The 25,930-nt window shown below is 43.9% G+C and overlaps 1 protein-coding gene and 1 non-coding gene across 3 annotated transcripts; both read right to left on the bottom strand.

Annotated features, from left to right (window-relative positions):
• Nucleotides 1-4,232: 4,232 nt before the first annotated feature.
• Nucleotides 4,233-24,677, bottom strand: stimate (STIM activating enhance). 2 transcript variants are annotated; one of them, XM_036151830.1, is made up of 10 exons: nucleotides 24,451-24,677; nucleotides 21,964-22,012; nucleotides 21,781-21,876; nucleotides 21,534-21,655; nucleotides 21,167-21,279; nucleotides 19,790-19,867; nucleotides 19,547-19,690; nucleotides 17,350-17,457; nucleotides 12,853-12,976; nucleotides 4,233-4,857 (listed from the first exon to the last, which is right to left on the bottom strand). In XM_036151830.1, exons 1-10 carry the CDS (start codon nucleotides 24,635-24,637, stop codon nucleotides 4,742-4,744), a joined length of 1,137 nt encoding a protein of 378 aa, XP_036007723.1. In that variant the 5' UTR covers nucleotides 24,638-24,677; the 3' UTR covers nucleotides 4,233-4,741. The 2 variants fall into 2 exon arrangements, with proteins under 2 accessions (XP_036007723.1, XP_036007722.1); XM_036151829.1 differs by lacking the exons at nucleotides 17,350-17,457; nucleotides 19,547-19,690; nucleotides 19,790-19,867; ... (3 more) ...; nucleotides 21,964-22,012; nucleotides 24,451-24,677 and adding an exon at nucleotides 13,079-13,189.
• Nucleotides 18,927-18,999, bottom strand: trnar-acg. Its single transcript has one exon. It is a non-coding gene; the product is annotated as a tRNA-Arg (tRNA).
• Nucleotides 24,678-25,930: the final 1,253 nt, after the last annotated feature.

The following is a 25,930-nucleotide window of genomic DNA, read 5'->3' as shown; positions in this document are numbered from 1 at the left end:
TTGTCCCACGGGTCTGTTGTACGTCTGCCACTCTCCAGCATTAGAAACAAAAAACATGACAAACTTTTATCTGCTAGTAAAATCAACACTGTTTAGTGTTACTATTCTGCTTCTCGCACCTCTAAAACACAACCAGACTATTTTATCTCTACAAATCCAAAGCAAGCTCTAGGTGACTGTCAGCTTTTGGGGAGCACATCAGTCCAGACTGATTTTCTGTAAACAGGGTCTTTATTGAAACTGGCAAAGCGCTCTGTTTTTCATTCGGCGAGTGGGCACCGTGTTTCTTGGTGGAGAAACACAGTGCCATCAAACTGTGCCAGGTTTAGTTAGCTGGCGATAAACACGGGCACTATTTTAAGCTTGCGTTCTTGATTTTCGCCGGACTGAGGCGGCCTTGTTATTTCAGGACCAACAGAATCCGCAGTTCGGCAGAAATGGTTTTGCCGTTTGTGGCCAAAAAACGAAAAAGCGAAACTATACTAAACAAATAAATACGAAAGCAAATCTATATGTTCCTCGTTACTAGGAATCGTGTCACTGCCGTCCATTCATGTGTCAGGAGTAATTGCGGGGATACTTTCAGGAAAATATCCCAGTGGGGATATGGGAAGTGAGTTACGTGGCCCGTACTGGAACAAAAAGGGCCTTTTTGCGCTCCTGTGGGCTTAGTGTTCAGTTTACTGTTCACACTCCCACTGACGCTAACATTACCTCAGATAGACCCACTTGAAGCAAAAAACAGACATTATCAAGTATTTTGGCCACAGCGAAGACCCAACAAGTGCCTGCCACAGTAATTTTCTATCTAAACGCGTGTTTGATACGACACTAAAGTGGCATCAGAGAGATTATTTTCTGAGATGTGAGTGTCTCATTATGAAAGTCATCTTTCCAGTAAGCTGAAGTCAAATATGGTCTAGAGGGAACTGTGTTTTTAGGGGACAATATCCTTTACAGTTCAAAGACTTTAGGACCTGCAGAGAATATAAAGCTTCCCACAGTATGTAGAGTAAGATGTGCATAGGGATACGGAAGTTCTGGCAGCTCAGCTTGAATTTATATACCTGAAAATATGTCTCGTTTCAACCAATTTTCTGCAGCAGTTTAATTAACGGTTTATTTTTTTCAAACGACGACTATTACCTGTGGTATCTTTCAGGTTCAAATCCGCGGTGATGTTTCAGTAGCACAATTAGTTTAAGCTCAGAGACAAACATTGTGTTTTGGAGGAAAACATAGGTTTATCTCAGTAAATTAGAGTATCATTAAAACATTCTATGAAAGTAAAACTTGAACATTACTGGGATTCATTGGACATAGTTTATTTTTGAGTCTTTCCCATGATTGTGTAGGCCAGGGGTGTCAAACTCATTTTGGTTTAGGGGCCGCATACAGCTTAATCTGATCTCAAGAGGGCCACACGAGGAAACTCATTGCAAGATTAAATAGAACTAATCAAAGTGGATTTGTTGTTGATTTTTATATTAAATGAATTTCACATTTACACAATATATTATGAATAACCTCAGCGTTTTTAAGAAAAGTATGTGCAATTTCAACAATACTTTTACTCAGTTAAACATTTACTTGTGCATTATGCATAGGAACTGATCACAGTGATTGTACAATGTTGAAAAACATTTATTCACATTTTTTGGAACTTAAAAACACTGTCCTGCCTGACAAAATACATTAAACAGATAAAAATTAAGAAATGGTTTAAAATAAATTTTCCACATCTGAAGCTCAGTGCTACTATCTGCTGATTAATACACACCCTCGTGGACAATATAGGAACTGCAGATTTTCAATTAAACGAAGTACATGTTTTTTTCAATAATTGTTTTATCATTCTCTTCCTTTTATCTCCTCTTTCTTTCACCTTTTCTTTTTTTCTTCTTGTTCCTCCTTTCCTCTCCTACTTTGCCATTGTAGTGTCTATATCATTTGAGATATTCCCCGCATGAATCATAATAAAACTATTCACATTCATAAATCAAGCGGAGCACTATGGCAAAAGCCGTACTGCTCCACTTGTGAAGGTCAAATCTGATGAGCTATTTTTGGCATTTTTTTTTTTTTTTAATAATGATAATGCATTTAGGCACCAGGCCGGACTAAATTGTTTGGCGGGCCGTATGTTTGACACCCCTTCTCTGTAATAATCTTTTTTAGGTTTTCATTAGCTTTAAGCCACATTCATCAACGCTGACAGAAACAAATGATTAAAATATAATACTCTCATGAATCTAGTCAGTTTAACTTTTTGAATGAAATTACTACCATATATGGAAACTAATGCTATCTTGATGTACTAAAAGTTATCTGTCATGGGTTTATATGACTAACTAAAGGTTATAAGGCATTTTTGCATGGAATCCTTTTTCAGGAACACATTTTCTGGAATCAATGATCCGGGGGCGCAAAGTTGTGCAAGCTTCAAGTTTGACTGCTACTTTTGATTATTTAGTGTTTTGCAACACCAGGACTGGAAACAAACTTAATGGAGAGTACATGTCCAAAAAAACTTGCAAAATACTCTAAACAAAATTTAAGTTTTTTGGTGTTTTGATCTAACTCACCCGGTAGATTTGCCAGCACCACTGTGTCTCCCTGGTGGTCTAGTGGTTAGGATTCGGCGCTCTCACCGCCGCGGCCCGGGTTCGATTCCCGGTCAGGGAACTATACTTTTTTTTTTTTCTTTTCAATGTTGGCAGTACAAATGATGAGGTGAAATATTTATCTGTCTACAGCATTAAAAAGGAGTTAGTAATTGCCCCGTTTTAAAGTTTTCATTTGTTGATTCAAAAAAGTGGGTGTGGCCCATTTACATTTCTGTTTTTCTAGTTCTCTACTTTTACAAGGCAGGCTAATATTTCATAACTCGCCAACAGCTTTTTACCTCCTCCTTTTTTATCTTTAAGATTTGCCGGCCACCCTTGTAGAAAACAAACATCTCACTCTTTTTGGACAAAGACCACACTTATGAAGAGGGGAAGATCATGTTTAAAGAAAAACTCATGATGCTGGGCATACTTTGGACCTGATTATTTCACATGGGCTGTCTGTGTCACCTGTTGAAATCTCTGGGATTCCCATCTCTGACCATTTGCCCATAGTCTTGAGTGTTATTGCTCCTCCAACCCGTCAGTAAGCCTCCTGTCCCAAGGTTCTTGCCGTTCAAGTTTCACCTCTTCAACAGCTATGGAGTTTACCCTGACAACTTTTTGTCATTGCAAAAGCACTGAGCACTGAGCTGCAGCAGTATCAGACCAGACTGTTTCACACACTGCAGTGTTTGACTGTTTTGAACCACTCGCTATTTGTTTTTAAAGCCCTTGATGCTCCTGCCCATCCATACCTGTCTTAACTCCTATATGTTCGGAACCCTGCCTGGGCCTTAAAGGAGCTATAAGTCATACTGACACCTTTTGGCTCAAATCGGTACAACAGCTTGCCAATCACTACAATCTAATATGCCGTTTTTAAAAGGTGTGTTGCTGTTGTGAATTTTTACTTACACAGGACAGGTATGTGATGTTGTATTCTGTTCTGTTTCTGGTCTGCATCTCTTACTGGCTTCCATGTTAGCAGGCTGCTACTCTTGTGTCAACATTAAATGCCAAATGCTGCGCTCTGTTTTGGGAATCTCAAAGAATCGTTCAGGAACCAGGAAGTAAACACGGGCTACACTCTGAGTCGCAGTAGTTCCGGACCGTACCTCAAGTTTTGAAAGGAGAAAAATGTGACTAAGACATTATTAATGGAGAGGGCCGATTGTTTAGAGATAATGTTACTTCCATCCCTGGTGACAAATGAGAATTATTTAGGTTGATTTTACAGTAAATATCTCACTTATAGCTCCTTCAAGGTTAACAAACCAGCTCTTTTTAGAAGTCCCTATGAAGAAACACTGGAGTGATCGGGCCTTCTCAGTTTGCTGGACCCAGGCTCTGGAACAAATTGCCTCCGGACATTCGTACTACTACTGATTTTGGCGTTTTTAAGGCCAAGCTTAAAACCTATTTATTCAGATTGGCTTTTAACATTCAGTTGTAGAGTGTCATATTTTTCATGTTATTTAGTGTTTCCTTTTCATGTTTTAAATAATCTTTTTATGATGTTTGCTTTATGGACAGCACTTTGGTCACCTTGTGTGTTGTAAAGGGCTATATAAATAAAAGTTGAGTGATTGAATAAGAGCAGAAAAGAACAACAATGAATGAATGTGACAAATAACATAATTTTAATAATCTATGTGCTTTATTACTTTAGGATTAATAAAATGTGCTGTTATTTCATATTTTAGTTAAACAATTTTGCGTTACTACGGTCATACCATGAAACTAGGATTTTTATCCATGGTTTTTATATGGTAAAAACATAATACCGGCACATGCCTTCTGCATGATGACAAAGAAAATAATTAAACTGGCATATACAAAAAGAGCACAGAACAGCATACAGAACAGTAACGCCTCTTTTTAAAATTCACAAATCTGAACTGCATTTTAACATAAAATAAGTCATTCTGGCAGACAGGCAAATACAAAAAAGCACATAAGAGCATAAACATTTATATCAAAATACACTATTTGAACAAAACAAGCTTATTCATCCCTCTCATATTTCACAAATATTCACTCATACGCTTTACATTTATTGCCATCTAAGTTAGAGAAATAAAAAACTGCAACGGCTGTTCTCTCTTTTAGTGCTGCTTCCTTTACTTCCGTGGCTACTTGCTGAACACACTAGCTGAAGGATCTTTGGGAGCGGCAGGCTTGGCAAGAACCGTCTCCGTTCCTGTCCTCACGCCGCTGAACACAGATGGCGCCGCCTTCCCCATGCGCTCTGAACACAGGTAAACAGACATATTTTTTATTCAGGTACCTAAACCCAGAGACTGCACATCCAGGTCAAGCACACTAAGAAAAGTAAAGCAGCTGAACAAAAGGCCAGAGTGGAGGAAGACGCTTAGGAGCAAGTTTCTAAATGTTATTTATCTGATCTGTCAGGATTCTCTGTGCTGCTCTACTCTAACTCTATTCCACAGGTGTGTCTGGTTGGCTGAGGAGGCGTGGCCCACACCTGCAGCTCGTTGCAGGCGGCTTCCTCTGGCTTCTTAAGCAGAGCGCTGACAGATGGAAGACGCCAGAGCCTTAACCAGTCGTGGTACGACGTGGCCTCTGTCCCTACGCTCGGACACCAGCTTGTGAGTTTTTGCTCTTCGTTTTTTGACTAATTTTTGGATCTCTGTTTGCCTCAGATTTTTGTGCTTGGATGCACTCACCCGTCTTGACGTCTCGTTCCGAAGAAACAGACCAGCAGAACCGCCTGCTCAGATTTTGCTCTGGCGCTCCCCTCATACTTCCTGGATGTTACCCAGCGAGGCCTGAGTTCCCCTCTCCCGGTTCCTGCTGGTTCTGCATTCACTCTGGTCAATCCATCTGTCAACCGTTGCCGACGAGGTTCGCTCAGGATCCCTCGCCAGTTACATCAGCCGTCCTCAGCCACCAGCCGCCTAACTCCAGCTGAGTAGAATCATAGAGTATTCCCGACGCTACTTCTTCCCGGTTAGGTCCGCCCGGCTAAATGGTAAGCAGCGCACTTCTAGCTATTCCCCTGGTTCAACTTTCAGAGTTTCTGACTTCCTCTTTCTTACAGACTCGCCAGCCTTGACGTTCTGACCCAGCCGACTCACCCGTAGTCCCGTCCTTAGATCTGCTTGTTTCTTATAATAAACATCTTAAAACTGTGTTTTGCCTCCCGATCGTATCTGCATGTGGACTCGTCACCTGAAAACCATGACAGAAGAAGGCTCTGGCCACCAAGGTCCAGCGGATACGTTCGGGCGGCAGTTAGCCGCACAGCAAGAGCAGATGCAGTCGCTAGGTTTAGCCGTAAATTCAACACAGGAGCAGCTTCATAGATTAGCCGCTCAGTTTAGCCAGCTCATGGACACAGTTACTTCCGCGATGACGTCGCCTGTCACTCAAAACATTAGCACCCCGCCTCCCGTCGCTCCGAGCACTGATAATCAGCTTTGGGCTCCGCCACTTGAGAGCGCGTCACCTAGTCCGGAGAAATTCTCTGGTGACCATGGGAGTTGCGGAGGTTTCCTTTTCCAGTGTAAACTGGTGTTTAACCGATCCCCCCAGACTTTCGCCTCAGATGAGGTTAAGATATCTTATGTACTACGACTCCTAACAGGTAAAGCACTTAGTTGGGCTGAGGCTCGATTCCCTGATTGTCAGTCATTCGGGGTTACTTTTCAGGAATTCGTTACCGAGTTTAAGACTATTTTTTCGCCCGAGTTAGATTCGGCTCATCAGTCTCGTCATCTCCTTTCGTTAAAACAGCGCGGTCGACGCGTATCTGACTTCTCAGTGGAGTTTCGTACGGTTGCCGCAGCGGCGGATTGGCAACCTAGACCGTTAAAGGCAGTATTTTTTCAGGCTCTTGATGAGTCCCTTAAGGATGAATTAGCCCGGGTGGAGGAACCCGGGGATTTTGAGGATTTTGTGGCGCTAGCCATCCGGTTGGATACCCGGCTACGTAGTCGGAGCCGAGTTAGACAGAACCAAGTCATGCGATCATCCACCCCTTCCACGCTCACCCATAGGGAACCGCGGTCCGCTCCATCACCTCCTGAACCCATGCAGTTGGGCCAGGTTGGTTTAACCAATAAGGAGCGTCAACAGCGTTTCGCGGGCAACTTATGTCTATACTGTGGAGGGGAAGGTCATTTCCTTAAGGATTGTCCGGTTCGGCCAAAAGATCCAGTCCACCGTTCGTAACGGGGAGAACGGTGGACGTTAATAGTTCTAGCCCCCGAGTAGTAACTAAGGCGCCATCTCTTTCTCGCTTACATTTACCAGTGACGTTAATGTTTGATCAGGATACTTTCGATGTCTCGGCTCTAGTTGATTCCGGTTCGGACTTCAACCTAATTGACCAAACCGTAGTGGATCAGCTTCGTGTGCCGGTCGAACCTTTACCCGAGCCTCTCCGGGTGTCGTCCTTGGATGGGCAGAGTTTAACCTTAATCACCCATCGCACTCGACCTCTAGTAGTGATAGTTTCGGGTAACCACCGGGAACAACTTTCGTTTTTTGTGTTCCCTGTAAAGCGTTCACCCGTTGTTTTGGGTTTAGCCTGGTTAAGTGTCCACAGCCCGCAGTTTAACTGGGCCGAGTCCCGATTAGAATCTTGGTCTCCAGCTTGTCATTCTCGTTGCTTACAGTCCGCTCGTCCTGTATCTGTTACCCCTTCCCCTGAGACAGAATCTGGGGACGTTCTTGACCTATCGCTAGTTCCGGAGGAATACCACGATCTTCAGAGAGTATTCAGTAAGACTCAGGCTTGTTCACTTCCCCCACATCGCCCTTACGATTGCGCCATTGACCTTTTGCCTGGGGCTCCACTACCGGTGAGTCGGCTCTACAACATCTCCAGGTCAGAACGTCAAGCGCTCGAGAAGTATATAGGGGAATCTCTAGCTACGGGGTTAATCCGTCCTTCATCCTCCCCATTGGGCGCGGGGTTTTTTTTCGTTGGTAAGAAGGATGGAACCCTTCGACCCTGTATCGATTATCGAGGGCTTAACCAAATAACCGTTAAGAACAAGTACCCGCTCCCTCTATTATCCTCAGCCCTCGAACCAGTCCAGAATGCTAAGATCTTCACTAAACTTGATCTGCGCAACGCTTATCATTTGGTTCGGGTGAGACAGGGGGATGAGTGGAAGACGGCCTTTAAGACCCCGCTAGGTCACTTTGAATACTTAGTCATGCCTTTTGGTTTGTGCAATGCCCCGGCAGTTTTTCAAGCATTAGTGAACGATGTCCTTCGGGATTTTCTGAATGTTTTTGTTTTCGTTTATCTTGACGATATCCTGATTTACTCTCGTGACCTAGAACAACATAAACAACACGTCCGTCTTGTTCTCCAGCGATTATTAGAGAATCGCTTATTTGTTAAGGCCGAGAAGTGTGATTTTCACCAGTCTTCTGTTTCCTTTCTTGGTCTGATTTTAGAGGGCGGACAGGTGAAGTCTGATCCAGAAAAGATAAGGGCAGTGGTGGAATGGCCTGTTCCTGAGTCGCGCAAACAGCTCCAACGCTTTCTTGGTTTCGCTAACTTCTATCGGCGCTTTATCAGGAACTATAGTCAGGTAGCATCTCCTTTACATGCTCTCACTTCCCCCAAAGTACCTTATGTCTGGAGTCCAGAGGCCGAGGAGGCTTTCAGTAAACTTAAGGCCCGTTTTTCCCAGGCTCCCATACTAGTTCACCCCGACCCAGCCAAACAGTTTATCTTAGAGATCGATGCCTCTAATACCGGGGTGGGAGCGGTTTTGTCCCAACAGTCGGAGATATACTGTAAGTTGCACCCTTGTGCGTTCTTCTCCCGTCGATTATCACCAGCAGAGCAGAACTATGATGTAGGTGATCGTGAGCTACTAGCTATTAAACTAGCGTTGGAGGAGTGGCGGCACTGGTTAGAGGGATCCGAGCAGCCCATCATAATATGGACAGATCACAAGAACCTCTCCTATCTGCAGTCAGCCCGTCGACTCAACTCTAGACAGGCCCGTTGGTCTTTGTTTTTCTCTCGATTCAACCTCACCATCACCTACAGACCCGGCTCCAGAAATGTCAAGCCTGATGCACTGTCCCGTCTGTTTACATCTTCTGAACAAGAGAGGGAGCCGGAACCGATTCTTCCTCCCACCTGTACGGTTGGAGCGCTGCATTGGGATCTGGAGGACAGAATCAGACAGGCCCAACTCTTAGACCCGGACCCAGGTACAGGGCCACCTGGGCTTAAGTACGTTCCCCAGTCTGTTCGTCCTGAGGTTCTACGTTGGAGTCATGACACGAAGTTTTCCGCCCATCCGGGCATTTTTAGAACCCAGTCCCAGGTCTCCCGGCGATTCTGGTGGCCTTCATGGACGAAGGATGTTCGAGAATATGTTCTCGCCTGCCCCGTTTGCGCCCAGAATAAGTCTTCTACACAGCCACCTTCCGGTTTGTTAAATCCTCTTCCCATCCCCAGACGTCCATGGTCCCACATAGCGATTGATTTCGTTACCGGTCTCCCATTGTCCCAAGGTATGTCAACTATTTTGACGGTAGTTGATCGGTTTTCTAAGTCTTGTCATCTTATTCCCATCCGCAAATTACCCAACGCACTCCAGACAGCTCAGCTTCTTATCAGACATGTGTTCAGACTTCACGGCATCCCTGTTGATATCCTCTCTGACCGGGGTCCTCAGTTTATCTCCCAGGTCTGGCGGCACTTTTGCTCTGCTCTGGGTGCCCGTTATACACTCACCTCTGGATATCATCCTCAGACTAATGGCCAAACTGAACGCATGAACCAGCAACTAGAAACTACTCTCCGCTGTCTTACGTCATCTTCACCCTCCGACTGGAACAAGTTTTTGCCCTGGGTGGAGTATGCCCTTAATTCACACATCACCTCAGCTACTGGACGTTCACCTTTTGAGGTTGCTTTGGGATATCAGCCTCCACTTCTACCCACAGAGGAACTCAGGATTCCCTTCACATCCGTCAACGACTACATTGCTCGCTGCCAGGACATCTGGAGATCAACCATCACTGCCCTCACTCGCACCGCAGAGCGGAGCAAGAGGTTTGCCGACCAGCACCGCCGACCAGCTCCTCAGTATCGCCCCGGTCAGAAGGTTTGGTTATCTTCCAGAGACGTTTTGTCCAATCCATCCGCTAAGAAGCTTGCTCCCCGGTTCACTGGTCCCTATGAGATAGAGACAGTGATTAACCCGAGCACTGTCCGTTTACGTTTGCCCCCCTCACTCCCGAGTACACCCTACTTTTCATGTGTCCCAGATCAAGCCCGTTTTGGACAGCAACTTGTGCCCTCCTTCCGGACCCCCTCCACCCTCCCAGGACAGTCAGAACCCTCGGGTTCTCAGGGTTGTGGATGCCCGTCGGCGAGGTAGGGGTCACCAATACCTCGTCGACTGGGAGGGTCGTAGCTCTGAGGAGCGCTCGTGGGTTTCCGCAGCTACTATTTTGGATAAGGACTTGATTTCAGATTTTTGGGCTACTCAGCCCAGCACCTCTTCGTCTGGGCCGCCAGGAGGCGGCCGTTGAGGGGGGAGTAGTGTCAGGATTCTCTGTGCTGCTCTACTCTAACTCTATTCCACAGGTGTGTCTGGTTGGCTGAGGAGGCGTGGCCCACACCTGCAGCTCGTTGCAGGCGGCTTCCTCTGGCTTCTTAAGCAGAGCGCTGACAGATGGAAGACGCCAGAGCCTTAACCAGTCGTGGTACGACGTGGCCTCTGTCCCTACGCTCGGACACCAGCTTGTGAGTTTTTGCTCTTCGTTTTTTGACTAATTTTTGGATCTCTGTTTGCCTCAGATTTTTGTGCTTGGATGCACTCACCCGTCTTGACGTCTCGTTCCGAAGAAACAGACCAGCAGAACCGCCTGCTCAGATTTTGCTCTGGCGCTCCCCTCATACTTCCTGGATGTTACCCAGCGAGGCCTGAGTTCCCCTCTCCCGGTTCCTGCTGGTTCTGCATTCACTCTGGTCAATCCATCTGTCAACCGTTGCCGACGAGGTTCGCTCAGGATCCCTCGCCAGTTACATCAGCCGTCCTCAGCCACCAGCCGCCTAACTCCAGCTGAGTAGAATCATAGAGTATTCCCAACGCTACTTCTTCCCGGTTAGGTCCGCCCGGCTAAATGGTAAGCAGCGCACTTCTAGCTATTCCCCTGGTTCAACTTTCAGAGTTTCTGACTTCCTCTTTCTTACAGACTCGCCAGCCTTGACGTTCTGACCCAGCCGACTCACCCGTAGTCCCGTCCTTAGATCTGCTTGTTTCTTATAATAAACATCTTAAAACTGTGTTTTGCCTCCCGATCGTATCTGCATGTGGACTCGTCACCTGAAAACCATGACATGATCATTTATTTTCCAATGTCTTTGATATTTATACGTAAAAGAAAATTGCATGATTTGGGACAGTTAACAAATTCAGCCTAATCTGGCATGCCAGAGTGATGATGTGTAGCACTCCCTGTTCTGCACATTATCAGCCTGGGTCTGCTCCCATCGCATCTGTTCAGGGAAAGGAGGGACATTCAGCAGAATTTTCCGAGCTGATTGGGAGAGGCAACACCTGGGGGAGGGAGTTACTTTTTGTGTGTGGAAATTGTGAGAATTAAGTCATTATATTAAGAGAATAAAGTTGTAAAATTACGAGAATGATTTTTCATTTTTATTACAAAATCTTTTTAGCATATCAACATCACATCATCACGTGACCCACCAGGGGGTCCCAACCACTGATCTCTATTTATTCACTGGATTGCTTATAGCCTGCTGTTAGAACGAGTTGCTTTGAAGCCACCAGCCGCCATATTGGTACTCCCTATTTTCCCCCAGTAACTAGGGAATACGTGCGCTACAGCATCAAACAACGATGATTTTCTCATGTTCAGGGGGGGCTTAAGACTTTTAAAATGTCAAATGCCATGTACTTTTATTTTATCATCATGTGCTGAAATATTTTGCATGTTATATATATATATATATATATATATATATATATATATATATATATATATATATATATATATATATATATATATATAAAACATGTAAAATATTTCAGCACCTAATTTCCTAGTACTTGGTAGTGTTAGCACATCCACTGACTGTATGAAACGTTTTCACACAGCCAGAAAACTGCTTGTATGGGGTTCTGTGAGAGTAGGGAGTAGCAAGATGGCGTCCAGTGACTTCAGTTTTTCGGCCAAATTAGCAATCCAGTGAATAAATACAGATCAGTGGTTGGGAATCCCTGATTTATAGTCCAAAAAAAGTTCAGTAGGTCCTCCAGCTCGGTTCTTCTTTGTTGAAACGTGACTTATTTCTTCTTCTTCTCTCGCTTAGTCTAACGAGTACCTGCTGTCAGTCTGGTTCGTTCAGACTGAAGAAGAGAAACGTTTCAACAAGAAGAACGGTCCGTCGGACCAAGAAGCCGTCCAGAGGACAGAGTTCGCTCTGTAACATCAGGGCGGAACTTCGCCGCGAGTCATGTCCAGGTAGAGGCAGAACTGACATACTGTTGTGGCAAATGGCAAGAAACTAACCCTGTTTAAGGTAATTTTGTTTGTGTCACGAAATAATAATGTACAATCTGGTTTGTTTACCGTCCTTTGAACGGCTGGTTGAACTGGTGTGACCTCAGACTGCTTTTAGTCGCAACTTTTAGAAATAAGCGGACTTGTTTTTACCTTTTTAAACTGACTTTCAAAACACCTATTGATAGAAACAATTAGACTTGTGAGTGCGTGCCGTCAGTGTCTCCCTGGTGGTCTAGTGGTTAGGATTCGGCGCTCTCACCGCCGCGGCCCGGGTTCGATTCCCGGTCAGGGAACTGTACTTTTTTTTTTTTTTTTTTTTTTCAATGTTGTCAGTATAAATGATGAGATGAAATATTTATCTGTCTACAGCATTAAGGAGTTAGTAATTTCCCCATTTTAACGTTTTCATTAGTTGATTCAAAAAAAGTGGGTGTGGCCTATTTACATTTCTGTTTTTCTACTTCTCTACTTTTACAAGCTAATATTTCATAACTCGCCAACAGCTTTTTACCTCCTCCTTTTTTATCTTTAAGCTTTGCCGGTCACCCTTGTATAAAACAAACATCTCACTCTTTCTGGACAAAGACCACACTTATGAGGAGGGGAAAACCATGTTTAAAAAAAAAAAAAAAAAGGCCTGCAATGATGCTGTGCAAATTTCCTGATGCGTCAGAGTGAAACTACTTTGCTGAAAGAAGGTACTCACCACACTCCACCATGACCTCATAGGTCTTACTTTTGACCTCGCCCTTCAGGCCAAGTTTGCTGCGAGCGCCTTTCAAGTCCTCCTCTTTCATCGGCGGCCGCTTCTTCTTTTTCACCTCGCCCGACTGAAAGCGTGGAACAGCAAGAGCGCAATGTTGAAATCTGTAGGGGAGCGTGATCTATCTATTATATGTTAGTTAAAAATCAAAACTTCTGATACAACCTACCTGTGACATGGTTACGGCTGCTTCCAGAGTCTCTGTTCTGACGGGCTGGTTGTTGTTTTGCTCGGTGTGTGCCTTCTCTGCTAGCAAGCCTAACTTTATATATAGTGCTGGTCCTCACCCCGTGAGTCAGGCAGACCCTCCAAACATTGTTGTCAGTGTGTATTATTAGGAGTGACGTGAGGGATGGTACAGCTGGAGTGGGTCTCCCATAAGTTCGCAGGCCAACAGCTGATCATTCTGGAAAATGAAGAGGGCCCACCGCCCAGGATCACCTCCTTGCTTCAGAGGCCAGGATTGCCACGACTTGATCTAAGCCACAGTTAATGGGTGTTTTGGGTGTTGGGAGCTTGTATAAAGCATTTCTGGACGGTTAACACAGGAACCAACAATACCGGGGTGTAACTGCTGTATAATCAGAAACGATGCTCAACTTTTGAATTATACTTACAGCAGGGGAAGGTAATCATTGTACTAGTTTTATTTGTACATAGAAAATTGTTTTTTTCTACATTTAATGCATCATTGTTCAAATCAAAATCTAAAGTGAACACGAATGAGCAAACAGTTAAAGGAATAATAATAATGGGTGTTACTTAGTCATGACTCATGCCAGCTTCCAAAGTTATAAAGGTGTTACCCATACGACGGCGGGCAAACTGACTCACTGCTTTTTAAATGACACACTTGGTGCCACGATGTAAGAGAGCTTAGAATATAAGCACACACCACCTTCATAATATGTGGCCTAGTGGTTAGAGCATTGCGCTTAGGCTTGGGTCCCGGAGGTTCTGGGTTCAACTCTCACAGACTGCCACTCTGGGTCCCTGAGCAAGACCCTTAACCCAAGACTGCTCCCTAGAGGCCGCACGGTGGCGGCCCACTGCTCCCCAAGGGGATGGGATAAATGCAGAGAACAAATGTCGTTGCAATAACAATAAAGATGATTATTATTATATGTCGCATAGTAAACTGTATTGTCATAACCACTAAGATGTAAGATGGGAAGGTGTCACTTTTCCCCTCAAATATAAAATTTTTGTTTGGAGAATTTGAAAATACTTATCTTTATAAACTTTTTTTTTTTTATGTAGGGTCTAGTGCACTTTTCCAACAGACACAGAGGACTTGTGTATTTTTATACTCATCTGGGGATGTTTACCCCCTTTGGGCTTTAGCTTCCAATAAAAAGTCAACATTATCAGATCACACATAAAGCTTCAACATCAGGATTTCCAGATCCAAACCTAAGTGTTGATGTTGAGTCCCAATCATTGCATTTTGTGTGGCCCGTAAACTCCACTCCTCCTGATGCCACATCTCTGACGATAATTATATTTCTGCGTGTCTAGATGACCACAGCCCACTAAAGTCACTGTGTCCATAATGAGAAAGAGTGAATGGGTCAAAAACAAAAGTATCCACAGCATCGTATATAAGAGAGACTAAGCACTGGCAAAACGTTGAGCATGTCACGCAATTAAGTTTAGAAACATTTACTTTGTATTGTTTCAGTCAAGCATTGGACTGGCGCCTGGTAACAAGAGATGACTTATCAGATGACATGAATTGGGCCCTTTGATAATTGTACATTAGATATTTGGAAAAGGCTGTGGTGAAAAAATTGATTTCTGGACAAATTGCCCCCCTTTTCATATGTAAATGGTAAACATGTCACATTTTAGTGTGCTAGGATCAGATATTTAGGTTCTACATAGTTGGAACTCAATGTTTTACCAACAAGAAAAACACCAATATAAATAAAAGAAGAAAAATAAGTGACTTCATCACATCCTTTATTTTTTTATCATGATAAATCACTTGTCCTGTAATTATCCAATAATTTAAGTTTCTAATGTACCATGAGACCTTTGTCCTGGTAGGGAGAGGAGCTGTAGCGATAAACCATCAGCTGCAGAGGCTCTCTCACCTTTATATCCGTCACTTCATGCCAATGTGCCAAAACAATTAATGAAAACATGACAAAGAAGTTTTCACAGTTTACGAAACTCGGTTTACTGTTCAGGAGGACCGGCACTCGTTTTTATCCCACGCTTGAAAATGCAGGTATACCGGGAAACATAACACTGCCATCCACACAAAAATCTCTCACACATACGTTCTCTCGGCTGTCTGGTCCACGGCCGTTTACAGTTTAGAGGTCAGAGTACGTCACATTCTGAACATCAGAGCCCGCTAGATGCTGCTTCATGCTGGAGCGCTGCTTCAAACAGGCAGAGGAAGAAAAAAATTTAAATTAAAAAAAATATACGGGTTCAGGTCATTTTGCCCCTTCGCCATTTCATACTTGTGGAGTTTTCTACCCGAAAGAAAAACAAGTTGTGTATGAAAAGATGCAGTCTGCCTTGGGATGCTTCATACAGACCATAAGCTAATTTGTACGTGCCTTAGGGATGTTTTGAAATGTTCTATCATCTGCTTACAGTTCGGCATCAGATAACGTGGTTATATGACTAATAAATATGTACTGGATGGTCGCTCCTTGTTCAGTGTTGCTACACATTTTCTAGGTCAAAATGCCAGACTTTCCCCACACTCAAATTTCCAGAGTTTGTCCCATTTTAAAATATTGGAGTGCAAACGTTGACTATGGCTGATGGCAGCTATTATTTTATACAGCGAGCAGGCTTTGACCATGCAACCTACAGAAAGCACAGAGACAGGAAGGAAGGATACAAAGAGGGAAGAGGGAGGGGGGGGGGGGAGGAAGAACTCAAGTAACGAAAGGAGGAAGGAACGACAAAGGGATTAAGAATAAAGCTCAAAAATATAGATTTCACTCCCCGTACTCAGTTTTCTTTTCCCATACTTGTTCAGCCCAGTAAAATAACAAAATAATCCTCCATGCTTTTTATGACTGTAGGAGCTCTGATGTGGCTTGTGCTTGAGGGGGAGATGATAATGAGTCGACTGACCCAAACAAAGATCAGAAAAAAAAGCACAATTAGTGACAATAGGACCTCGTTTACGATCAACAGAAAATTTACAACTAAACTAAAATGGGAGATTTTTACAACTTATCTCCATAATTTATCAAAATACTTGCATACCAAAAGAACTGAGTGATACGCAGTGGATAAGCATATTTGTTTGATACGGATTGTTTTTTCGGGGACAAAAGGCCAAGGTGTGGCAAGTAAGACATGGAGATACGAATTGGTAAAGGGGGGGAAAATCGACCTTGAATCCCATCCAAAAAAAAAAAAAGAAAAAAGAAAAAAAAAATGTTCTCACAAAAAGACAATAACTAATCAGTTCTGAACATGTGCAAAGAAAGTAGCTCCTCTGTAAAGTCTCTGCAGGAATGGAAAACACTTTGGAGGCAAGCAGAGTCCCCTTTTTGGCCCAAGAACATCCAAAACAAAACGGAATATATGTGTAAAAAAAAAAAAACATTCAACAACACAAAGTAACAAAGTATAAAATATCCAAATAAACGAGAGTATCTCATTAAATGTCCCCTGACAGACATCAATGGCTGAGCTGACATTAGAAAGCTCTTTGCAGTCGTAGTTTGTAACATAAAGTGTTGTTGGACTGCATGAACTGAGTGACCCTTTGACAGAAGCAGCATCCCTCAGAAGGTTTACGGTAGCCGAGTCTGCTGCCGTGCTGGGAAGCATTAAAGGCTGCATCCAAAAAACCGATGCCTGTTCATAGGTGCCGGAGCGTAGAGATGTCCGCACCTCCACTCATACAGAGTTTCTATATAACACAGGCCATGGTGGTACATCTACACGAGAAGACAAAAAGGACAAACCTGACATGAAGTTTACATCAAGACTTATAAACATGTAAGTAGCACGTTACAGACGGAAATGTTAGACAGACATGTTAGTTTGCATATCTGTCCCTCAAGGCCAGAAGGCGCCAGGCGAAGGGATCCGAGACTCATGAGAGCAGTCAGTCATTTAGTGTTATGTGTCTCCTATAAGGCTTAGCTCTTTGTCCTTCATAGGATTCTTCCTTTTTCGATCCAACTACAAATACAACAGGGTCTCCAAGTGCCACGTCAACATGCCGCAATGATCATAAAACCGTGGAAACCTGCAAAACAAAAAAAAAAAAAAAAAAAAAAACTGTTCTTTCGTCCTGACCCGAAAGTCTTTTGAGTACCAACTCCTCAGGATTGATCAGAGAAGGAAACCCAAGGAGAATGTAGTCTTTGAAGAGGACCAAAAGATAGTTTGTAGAGGTACGGGGAATGTCGGTGGACCTGTGAAGAGCAGTGAGGGAGGCCGCACTGATCAAACAGGGATTCCCATACGAAGCTTTTTCTTTTTCACCGTCTTCAGCCCAGTGAGTCGACGGACGTCGTCCTCATCCGACTCGTCCATCTCATCGTCTGCGGAGAAAAGGATCTGAGGAAGATGGAAAAATATTAGCTGGAACAGTTTTAGAGCTCGCCCCTGTGTCTTTTTCATATCCAAGATCCTTTGAAAAGGTCTTTTAAAGAACAAACTTTACCTGTTAGCGTCCCACTGAACAATGACCATGGTTTTAAGCCTCTGTATTCTCTTAAAAACCAAAAAAAACAATCCGCATTTAGCCACACAATCACTGAACATTCATCCCCACATATTGTAAACAACCAATAAACCCAAAAGGACTAATATACACCGCAGGGGTCTTGTAAATAAAAAAAAATAAAAAGTAGCAATCTATTCTTCTGTTTATTCTTGTAATTTCTTCCATTATATATATTTTTAAGGGTAAAACAAACATTTTTATTCTTTTAATGAAAAATCCAAACAAATTTCATATAGTAGGTACTATTAAAACAAGCTTTCTTGTTTTTAAAGAGCCGTGTAGGTTTTGTAGCTTTAAAAAAATTTTAGCTGTTGGACTAAAGGCAAAAATGGCTCTTGGAGTTGTTGAGGTAGCTGACCCCTGGTCTGGCCTTTGGACATGATAAGCGTAGGTCAATGGCTCACTGGTCATACCTTTCAACAAGCTGGGAGGGCAGGAAAACAGCTGATTTTAAATCACAGAGGAAACGCGACGAAGAAAAGCAATAAATAACACGGACACTCCTACAGATAGAATTATTATGTAGTTTCACTCGGCCATGAGGCAGATGATTGGCAGTCTTTGCAGGACCAACAGTAGAAATAAGACCATTGTAACAAAGTGCTGGCCTAGTGGTTAGAGCAGCGCGCTTGCACTCAGAGAAGGATGCAAGTACCAGGTTCGATCCCCAGCGCCTGCACTCTGGGTCCCTGAGCAAGACCCTTAACCCCAGAACGCTCCCGGGCGCCGCACATGGCAGCCCACTGCTCCCCTAGGGGGTGGGTTAAAAGCAGAGAACACATTTCATTGCTTGTACTTGTGACAGTGACAATAAAATTGAATTCTATTCTATTCAAAAGGGCACGATTTATTTCTAGAGTGCGCCCCCAAGTGGCAGTGCTGTGTCATAACTAGGACGGCGTTCAGTGAGCGCTTATCAAACCCTGACCCAGACACGCATGCTGGAGATTAATCATGTTCAACCATAAAGTCGTCAACCATAACCAGTGATGATTAAAAAGATGCAAGTTTTAAATAAAAGTTTTTATAATAAATAAAAATATGGCAATTAATCACCTATTCAGAGACGCTGGACTACTAACAACCCTAAATAGCAGCAATAAAATTGGAATATCTTTTTGATATTCCAATCTTTGATACAAAGATGGGTTTTTCGTCATTTCCCTGTATAGTTATTTAACTACAGTTTTGTGTTAGTGAGGTGTTCCTTCGCCAGATAAAACAGCAATGGAGATTATTTGTTCTGAGAGAGGCACAAAGCTGTATTGCAGCCACGCAAATGATTTGTGGAAAATAGAAGCGAGCCAGCCAGGAGTCGAACCTAGAATCTTCTGATCCGTAGTCAGACGCGTTATCCATTGCGCCACTGGCCCCCACACACGCTGCAGAGCTGCCTTCACACTAAATGTCTGCTCTTCACACGGCCCTGCCTCCCCTCCCCCACATCAGCACTCAAAGCCTCGCTCTGTGGGCCGCGGTAACGGCAAGGAACTGAATAAACCATGAAGCTGCCTTTTGTCAGCGCTGCTTTTCAAACTGAAACTGCTTTGCAGAAATGCAGAAAAAAAAGCTGCAGAGGGGAATTCTTTTAACTGTTTTTAGACCAACTCTGCAAAAAATAAATAAATAAATAAAAAAAAAAAAACACCACATGCAAAAAAGGCCTTTACAAGGCCTACAAACTTTATAGACATGTTATGGCACAGTAGGTTAACCATTACCAGTTTATAAAGATGGATTTCAATAACCTACAGAGTTTAAATCGAAAAGTCTATGTTTTACAATAACATAGCAGGCATCCCAGGAACCTGATAAGCTAGAGGGGTTTTTGTAACAACGGGAAACTTATTTTCAAAAGTGTGGTCATTCTCGTAGCCAGCTGCTGTGCTGTCGTTTTTTTGTTTTGTTTTTCAGACTTACCTCTGACTCCGAGTCATCGTGAGAAAGCGCTCGTCGGTAGCGAACTTTGCCGTTCCCCCGAGAGTCCTCATCTCTCTCCTCCAGCTTTGCTTTTGTCCTGTGCTTCTTCATTAGGAAGTTATCTACCACCCAGAACATGAGGGCCTAAACCAAACGGCACACACAAAACCCAAAAGTTACCAACAGAAAGTGACCGAGGTCATTGTGTGACCTACATGCAGAACCGAGCATAAGCAGACTCACGTTGACGAAGAACGGGACAATGAGCATGACGATGGCCAGTTCCAGGTCAGGATTCTCTATGGGATTCAGCAGAGCCAGCTGGGACGCACACACACACAAAAAATAAATAAAACATAGGCATCACCGTAATGTTGCATCTACTGACAGCGTTAAACGAGTGGCGATAAAACACAGAGAGGGAATCATACTAAGGACGGTGGTAAATGTAAAGTGAGACAACGAATACAAGCTGAGACATCAGCGTAGTGAATGAAGGACCCAGCAGGATTTCTGCTTTTATGTACAAGTACAGGCAACGGGTTTCAGGACCCCATTATCTGTTCTCTTAACACTCATTTTACCCAGCACATCTGACTCTTAACACTCTTTCCTGCCAATAGATTTCAATTTAAGTGAAGGCTCATGCCTTAGGCTGCGTTCACACTGCAGGGAAAGGCCACCCAAATCAGATCTTTTTGCCCCCCCAAAAAAATCCGGCTAGTGCCACTTCCACACGTATCGCATATTTTTCAAAGCGTCTGCAGTCTGAACGGTCATGTCGCATTTTATCCGTCTCTCACTAAACATCCACACACAGTAATAGCAGTTAGCGCTCCATAGGTCATTGTTAATATCACCTTTCTGTGATGTGGTTTTAATATTGTTAGCTCTCATAACAACAAGGAGAGATGCCGGCCGCTATCTGCTGTTTTCTTTTTTGTTTTGAGGGTTCCTTTAAACAAAACTTTATTTAACACTACTAGAATTACAATTACAGTCACCATTACTTTCGTAAACAGTGCACTGCTGTGTGACATCTTCCATTATCTGCACATGCGGGTCGCTATGAGGTCTTGAACCGCTCAGACAGAAGTATGATGGCGGTCGAATTCAACAGTAGCATGAACGGCCGCCTCAAAAAAAAAAAAAAAAAATCTGAATTCGCAAAAAAAAAGTCGGAAGAGAGCATCAAGACCTGCAGTGTGAACGTAGCCTTAGTAGCTAGCACTTGCTCGCTAACTAACCTCTAAGACCTTCACAGAACAGAAATGATGCACCCGTGGTTAAAATGCACTATTCAGGTTACTATTATTTAGGGCCATCAAAGTAAAGAAGGGTGAATAAAAATGAACGCCAATTACCAATTTTTAGTTTTTTTGCGAAGAAATTTGAACACCGTGTATCATTTTCCTACCGTTACGCAATTATGCACGGCTTTGTGTTGGTCTACCACCAAATTACAAAGAAATAGAAAGTCGTCTGTGGTCGCCAGGTGACAACGCGTGTAAAAGTTTTATGGGCCTCAACGCATTTTCAAGGCGCTGTACTTGTCTCATCTTGGACAAACAAGTGACCCTAGAGAAAGGTGTCAAATACACGGGTGAACGTCTTCCTTACCTTCTTCCACTGGGGGATAAGAAGGACCAACATCATCAGAACCTTCTCAAACATCATGATGAGGATGTAGAGGACACACTGGCCAAACCATGCAGTGCACTGCACTGGCTCTCCTACACAGAGATGGACGCAAACCATAGCAGAGTAAATACAAAAAAAAAAAAAAGAAAAACATTTAGTATTCAATTGGGAATGATAACTAGTAGCGGTATGTCAGAGTTTATTTTTCTGGTGACATAAACACTCTGCTAAGTTATTCGAAGAATTCACTTTGAAAACAGAAAGCAACTACTGCCCTCTACTGGACATAAGGGGCTTAGAAAGCGCTTTCTCTGCAAAAGGCACAGAGCAAACAGGCTGGCCTCACCATATTCCCCAAAACGCAGAGAGTCCCACTGTCTCCATTCAACTATAGCACTGACGGCCTTTACTCCTGCGTATATGAGCAACATGCCCAGGGAGGCATCCAACAGGAAGTTAATGAGATATCTGGGAGACAGGAAAAAAAACAAAACAAAAAGAAAAAACATGTCAGCACCTCCTAAATGCTTATTTGGAAACGCTTTCTTTGTGATGGGTTTCCAGAAAAAAAACAAAAAAAAAAAAACACCCACAGCGAGCAGGGATCCTCTTCTGTAAGGTCCGACAAATAGACATTGGCGAAGTGGATGAAGAGCATGCCGATCGCTTGCTTTGAGGTGTCCAGGAACCTGCGGGGGAGGCGGGCGGGTTAGCTGGAAGGCGGCGATGCCTCGGCCACAAAGACTTAAGAGTTTGAGTCGGCTCATCTGACCTACCAAATCTTCCAGGGTCTGCGTTCGTGTTTGGGCTCCCTGAAGCGCTTTACTGTACAGAACACAGAGAAAAGCGTACGTTACAGCCAGAGGGAAGCCACCATGGTGTCAGTCAACCAAGAGACAAAAACAAACTACTACTTTTTTTTGTTTTATGAGCTGAAAACGAGACATAGTGTCAACAGGGCCAAATCAAAAAAAAAAAAAAACAGAAGAGGAACAACAGACAATGATTCCTAATGATATAGTTTCTCACATCAGGTGTACGCCTAGGTATCATTTTCTTTGTCCAATGCGTCATGGCAGTCTACGGCACAACAAACAACAGCTGATGGTGGAGTAATGAAAAGCGATTAGACGCCACAGCGGCGTTGAGCAAACAGGCTTGCAGCTGACAGCAATGAGACGCCCGACACGCTCCGCCCTCTCTTCACAATAGTCTCTTCTTTGCAGCGATGGTTTTTTTTTTTTCCTCCTCCCTCTCTGAAGACAAATAGTAAATAGTAGAAGGGTTGTGATAACGCAAGCTGAACACAAAAGGAGCAATCTGACTTTTGTGAAAGCGCCCCAGGAGTTGTTGTGTCTCGTAAACGAGAACAGAGAGTTAGCGGCGTCTTTCGGACGCGGAGGCTTGGACTCAGAGCGACGACCTCGGTTTGTGATCTCAACGCTGACTTCAGACCAAAGGCGCCCTGCCAAGTGCAGCTGGGTGTGCGGCGAGCGCAAGCAGAAGTCTCAACTTCTCCCTTCTACCCAAATAGTTAGAAACAGAAAAAAAGGAAAGAAAAATTCACCGTCCGGTTAATGAACAGCAGCTGTTTATTCTGGACCATCTGACTTTTAGGTCAGAATAGCTGGAGCTGGAAACAGCAAAAAGCATCAGAGATCTCTCTGACGAAGGAAGATTGGGCTCGATTCTTAAAAGATCCAGTTTATGTGACGTGTTTCTGAAATACGGACGCATTTCAGAGCGCCTTTGGACCCCCAGTTTAGAGGAGGACCTGCAATGCAACTGTCCAAAGTATTTTAATTCTGCCTGCAATAATTTACAATTTAAAACTTTAAAAGGAAGCATTGAACTGAAGCTCAAGGCAATCCTATGGGGGAGTGTTGGCCGAGTGGTTAGAGCAAGTACCCGGTTCGATCCCCAGTGCCGGCACTCTGGGTCCCTGAGCAAGACCCTTAACCCCAGATTGCTCCCCGGGCGCCGCACAGTGGCAGCCCACTGCTCCCCGAGGGGATGGGTTAAAAAGCAGAGAACACATTTTGTTGCTTTGTACTTCTGACAATGCAATGACAATAGAGTTGAATTCTATTCTATTCTAATCCCCGTCGCTTGCAGTTTTCCTGCTTTGTCACAATCAAACCTGAATGCATCTAATTTGCATTTTTAGGCGATCGCAGTTGCGGGATTTTAGGCGATCGTTCAGGAGAGCTTAATCGGGGATTTGAAGAAAAAAAAAAACGTTTCGTCTGTTGTTTTTTTTCTCCTTTCAAAATGAAAATCGAGAGAACGTTGGGGAACAGGCGGCACCATGCAGAGCAAGCAACACGGGCCCGGGAGAACGTCGTGGAGAGGAACAAGGTCTGAATTCATCACCTGAAAACGGAGCGAGGCCAACCTGGCCAGGCTGGGGGCATGAGCCAGAGGAGCACGGTGACTCTGGAGGAGCTACAGAGATGCACAACCTCGGGTCGAGGAATGTGTCACCAAGGCATCGGTTAGCCGTGCACTCAACAAATCCGGTCTTTGTGGCGCGGAGGAAGTCCTTGATGAGGCCGAAATGTAACTTTTGGGCCGAGAAGCAGCATCGTGTTTAGTAGAAATGCAACAGCTCAAAGAACTCAGCACACACCACCTTCGCTGTGGAACAGGGTGGTGAGATCGTTATTCTGTGGGGGTCGTTTTAGTTAAGATTTCTAAAAAGAAAGAGAGTTCAAAAGTAATTATACACAGTATTTTGGGTTGGCCTTTCGGAGAAAATCCCGGCGAAATACGTTGAAATTCAAGGTAAAACGACGAAATGTGAAAATGGGGAAGCGCTATATGTTAAAAAACAACAACCCTCTCCTCTGTTAAAATAAAAATACTTTTCTGAGACAATCTTAAACCTAACAACAATGTTCTTGACCATAGAGCAAAGAGGTAAGATTAAGCCTTTTTTTTTTGTTTTCTTGATTCGCTTCTCACGCCTTAAAGTTTAGACATGTTTGTAAGAGAAAACTAGAGCAAGAAAGCCAAGAGGGTGTTTCACAGCTGCAGGATTTATGATGGGGCAGCAAAGACGTAGAAGAATTTAATAAAAAGGGAGAATAAACGAGATGCAGTTAGAGTGAAAGTCAATGTTAGCGTTTTAAGTTTTCCTGATTGTTTTTTTATTCGTGTGCCTGGTGTTCGTGCAGCCAAGCCGAGATCAATGCAGCGCTGCATTAAGGCAGTGGGCGCTGCTGGATGGAGGGGCGCAGCCGGTGTCAGGTATCCATACTCACACATGAGCGTGCTGAACGCCACCACGGCCAGCAGGCCCTGCAGGAAGATCCCGAAGCTGTCCATCAGGGCGCCGTTCTCGCAGCCCCGGGCGGCCGTGCCCGGCGCCGGGCTGGAGGATGGCGCGGACGCGTTGGCCGCGGCTCCAGCCCCCCCTCCCGGCGTGTCCCCGCCACTCACAGCAGCCATTGCAACGGGACGAAGAGGGTCTCCCCCCCCCCTGCGGAGAGCCGGTCGGTCGGTCGGTCAGCTGGTGGCCACCTCAAGCTGAGCACTTCTCGGTGGAAGGTGGTCGCTCATTCTCCTGCTCCTAGCTGGGCGCTTTGCAGCAAGCAAAACATGCAAGAACCGGTGTTTTAGTCGCTCTGACCCGCGTGACAGTGTAGGTCAGACAGCGTTAAGTGAGGGGGAAAAAATCCCTTTCAGAGTTAAAAGCGGTCCAACTACTGCTGCTAGCACTTCCAGCGCTAGCCTCGTTCACACTGAGCTAATGCTAGGCTAGCTAAGTTTAACTTTCTCCTCCGTCAAACGCGGAACCTGTCCCGTCGGTCATGACGCTCAGAGGAGTCCGAGAAAAAGCAAGACTTTTCTAAATATGAAGCGATGACTCGGACGCGTCCAGCTGCTTCCCGTGGCCAGCAGTGCCTGTTGACAGGCGGTGTCACGTGACCCGAACGTCGCCACGCGAGCTGCATGCTGGGAAATGCACCAAGGCGTGTTGTTTGTGGCTCTGCCTCGGTCATTTCGTACCGTCTAACCAACCCAGGGTTGCCAACTTTGAAAGGGAGCTTGACGTGAGATGGCACCGAGGGCCACGATTTAACCAATAAACAATTAAATAAATGTTAAAAAATAGGAAAAACCGAATGACAGAACAAATAAATGTATAATTATTTTTAATAATCAAATTCATAATGAAAAGCGGAAATGGATAAAATGTGTCTTATAATCAATGTTTATTTAAATTGTCCATATTGTTGTTACAATCAATCTCACACGTTATAGACGCGTCGATTGATCGACGCATAATAATAATAATCAAAAGTAAGGATAACCTGACGGTGTTTATACTTCTTTGAGCAGACAAACAAGCCTTTGTCAACAGCAAAATGAGGGGGTGGTGCAGCCGGTTTGACTCTCAAAATAAAAAGTGGGATGAAAATATTTGAACCAGAATAGCACCATGTCACACAGATATTTAGGATGGTCTCTGTTTATGTCGGTAATTGGATGCGTCATTAATGTAGAGCTGTATCAGAAATGACTAGTGAAAACCCCAAATCAAGTGGCTATTTGAAATAAAAATAATAATAAAAAAAATAATATATATATATATATATATATATATATATATATATATATATATATATATATATATATATATATAATGTTTTAGTAAGTAAAATAACCAGCTAAAGAAACAAATCATTCCCCCCCTCCAAAAAAATAAAAAATAAATCCTAAGTTAACTGACTGTAGGAA

This window comes from Fundulus heteroclitus, chromosome 20 (genome assembly GCF_011125445.2).
Source record: "Fundulus heteroclitus isolate FHET01 chromosome 20, MU-UCD_Fhet_4.1, whole genome shotgun sequence".
Classification (NCBI taxonomy): domain Eukaryota; kingdom Metazoa; phylum Chordata; class Actinopteri; order Cyprinodontiformes; family Fundulidae; genus Fundulus; species Fundulus heteroclitus.
This window is presented reverse-complemented; position numbering and strand designations above follow the sequence as displayed.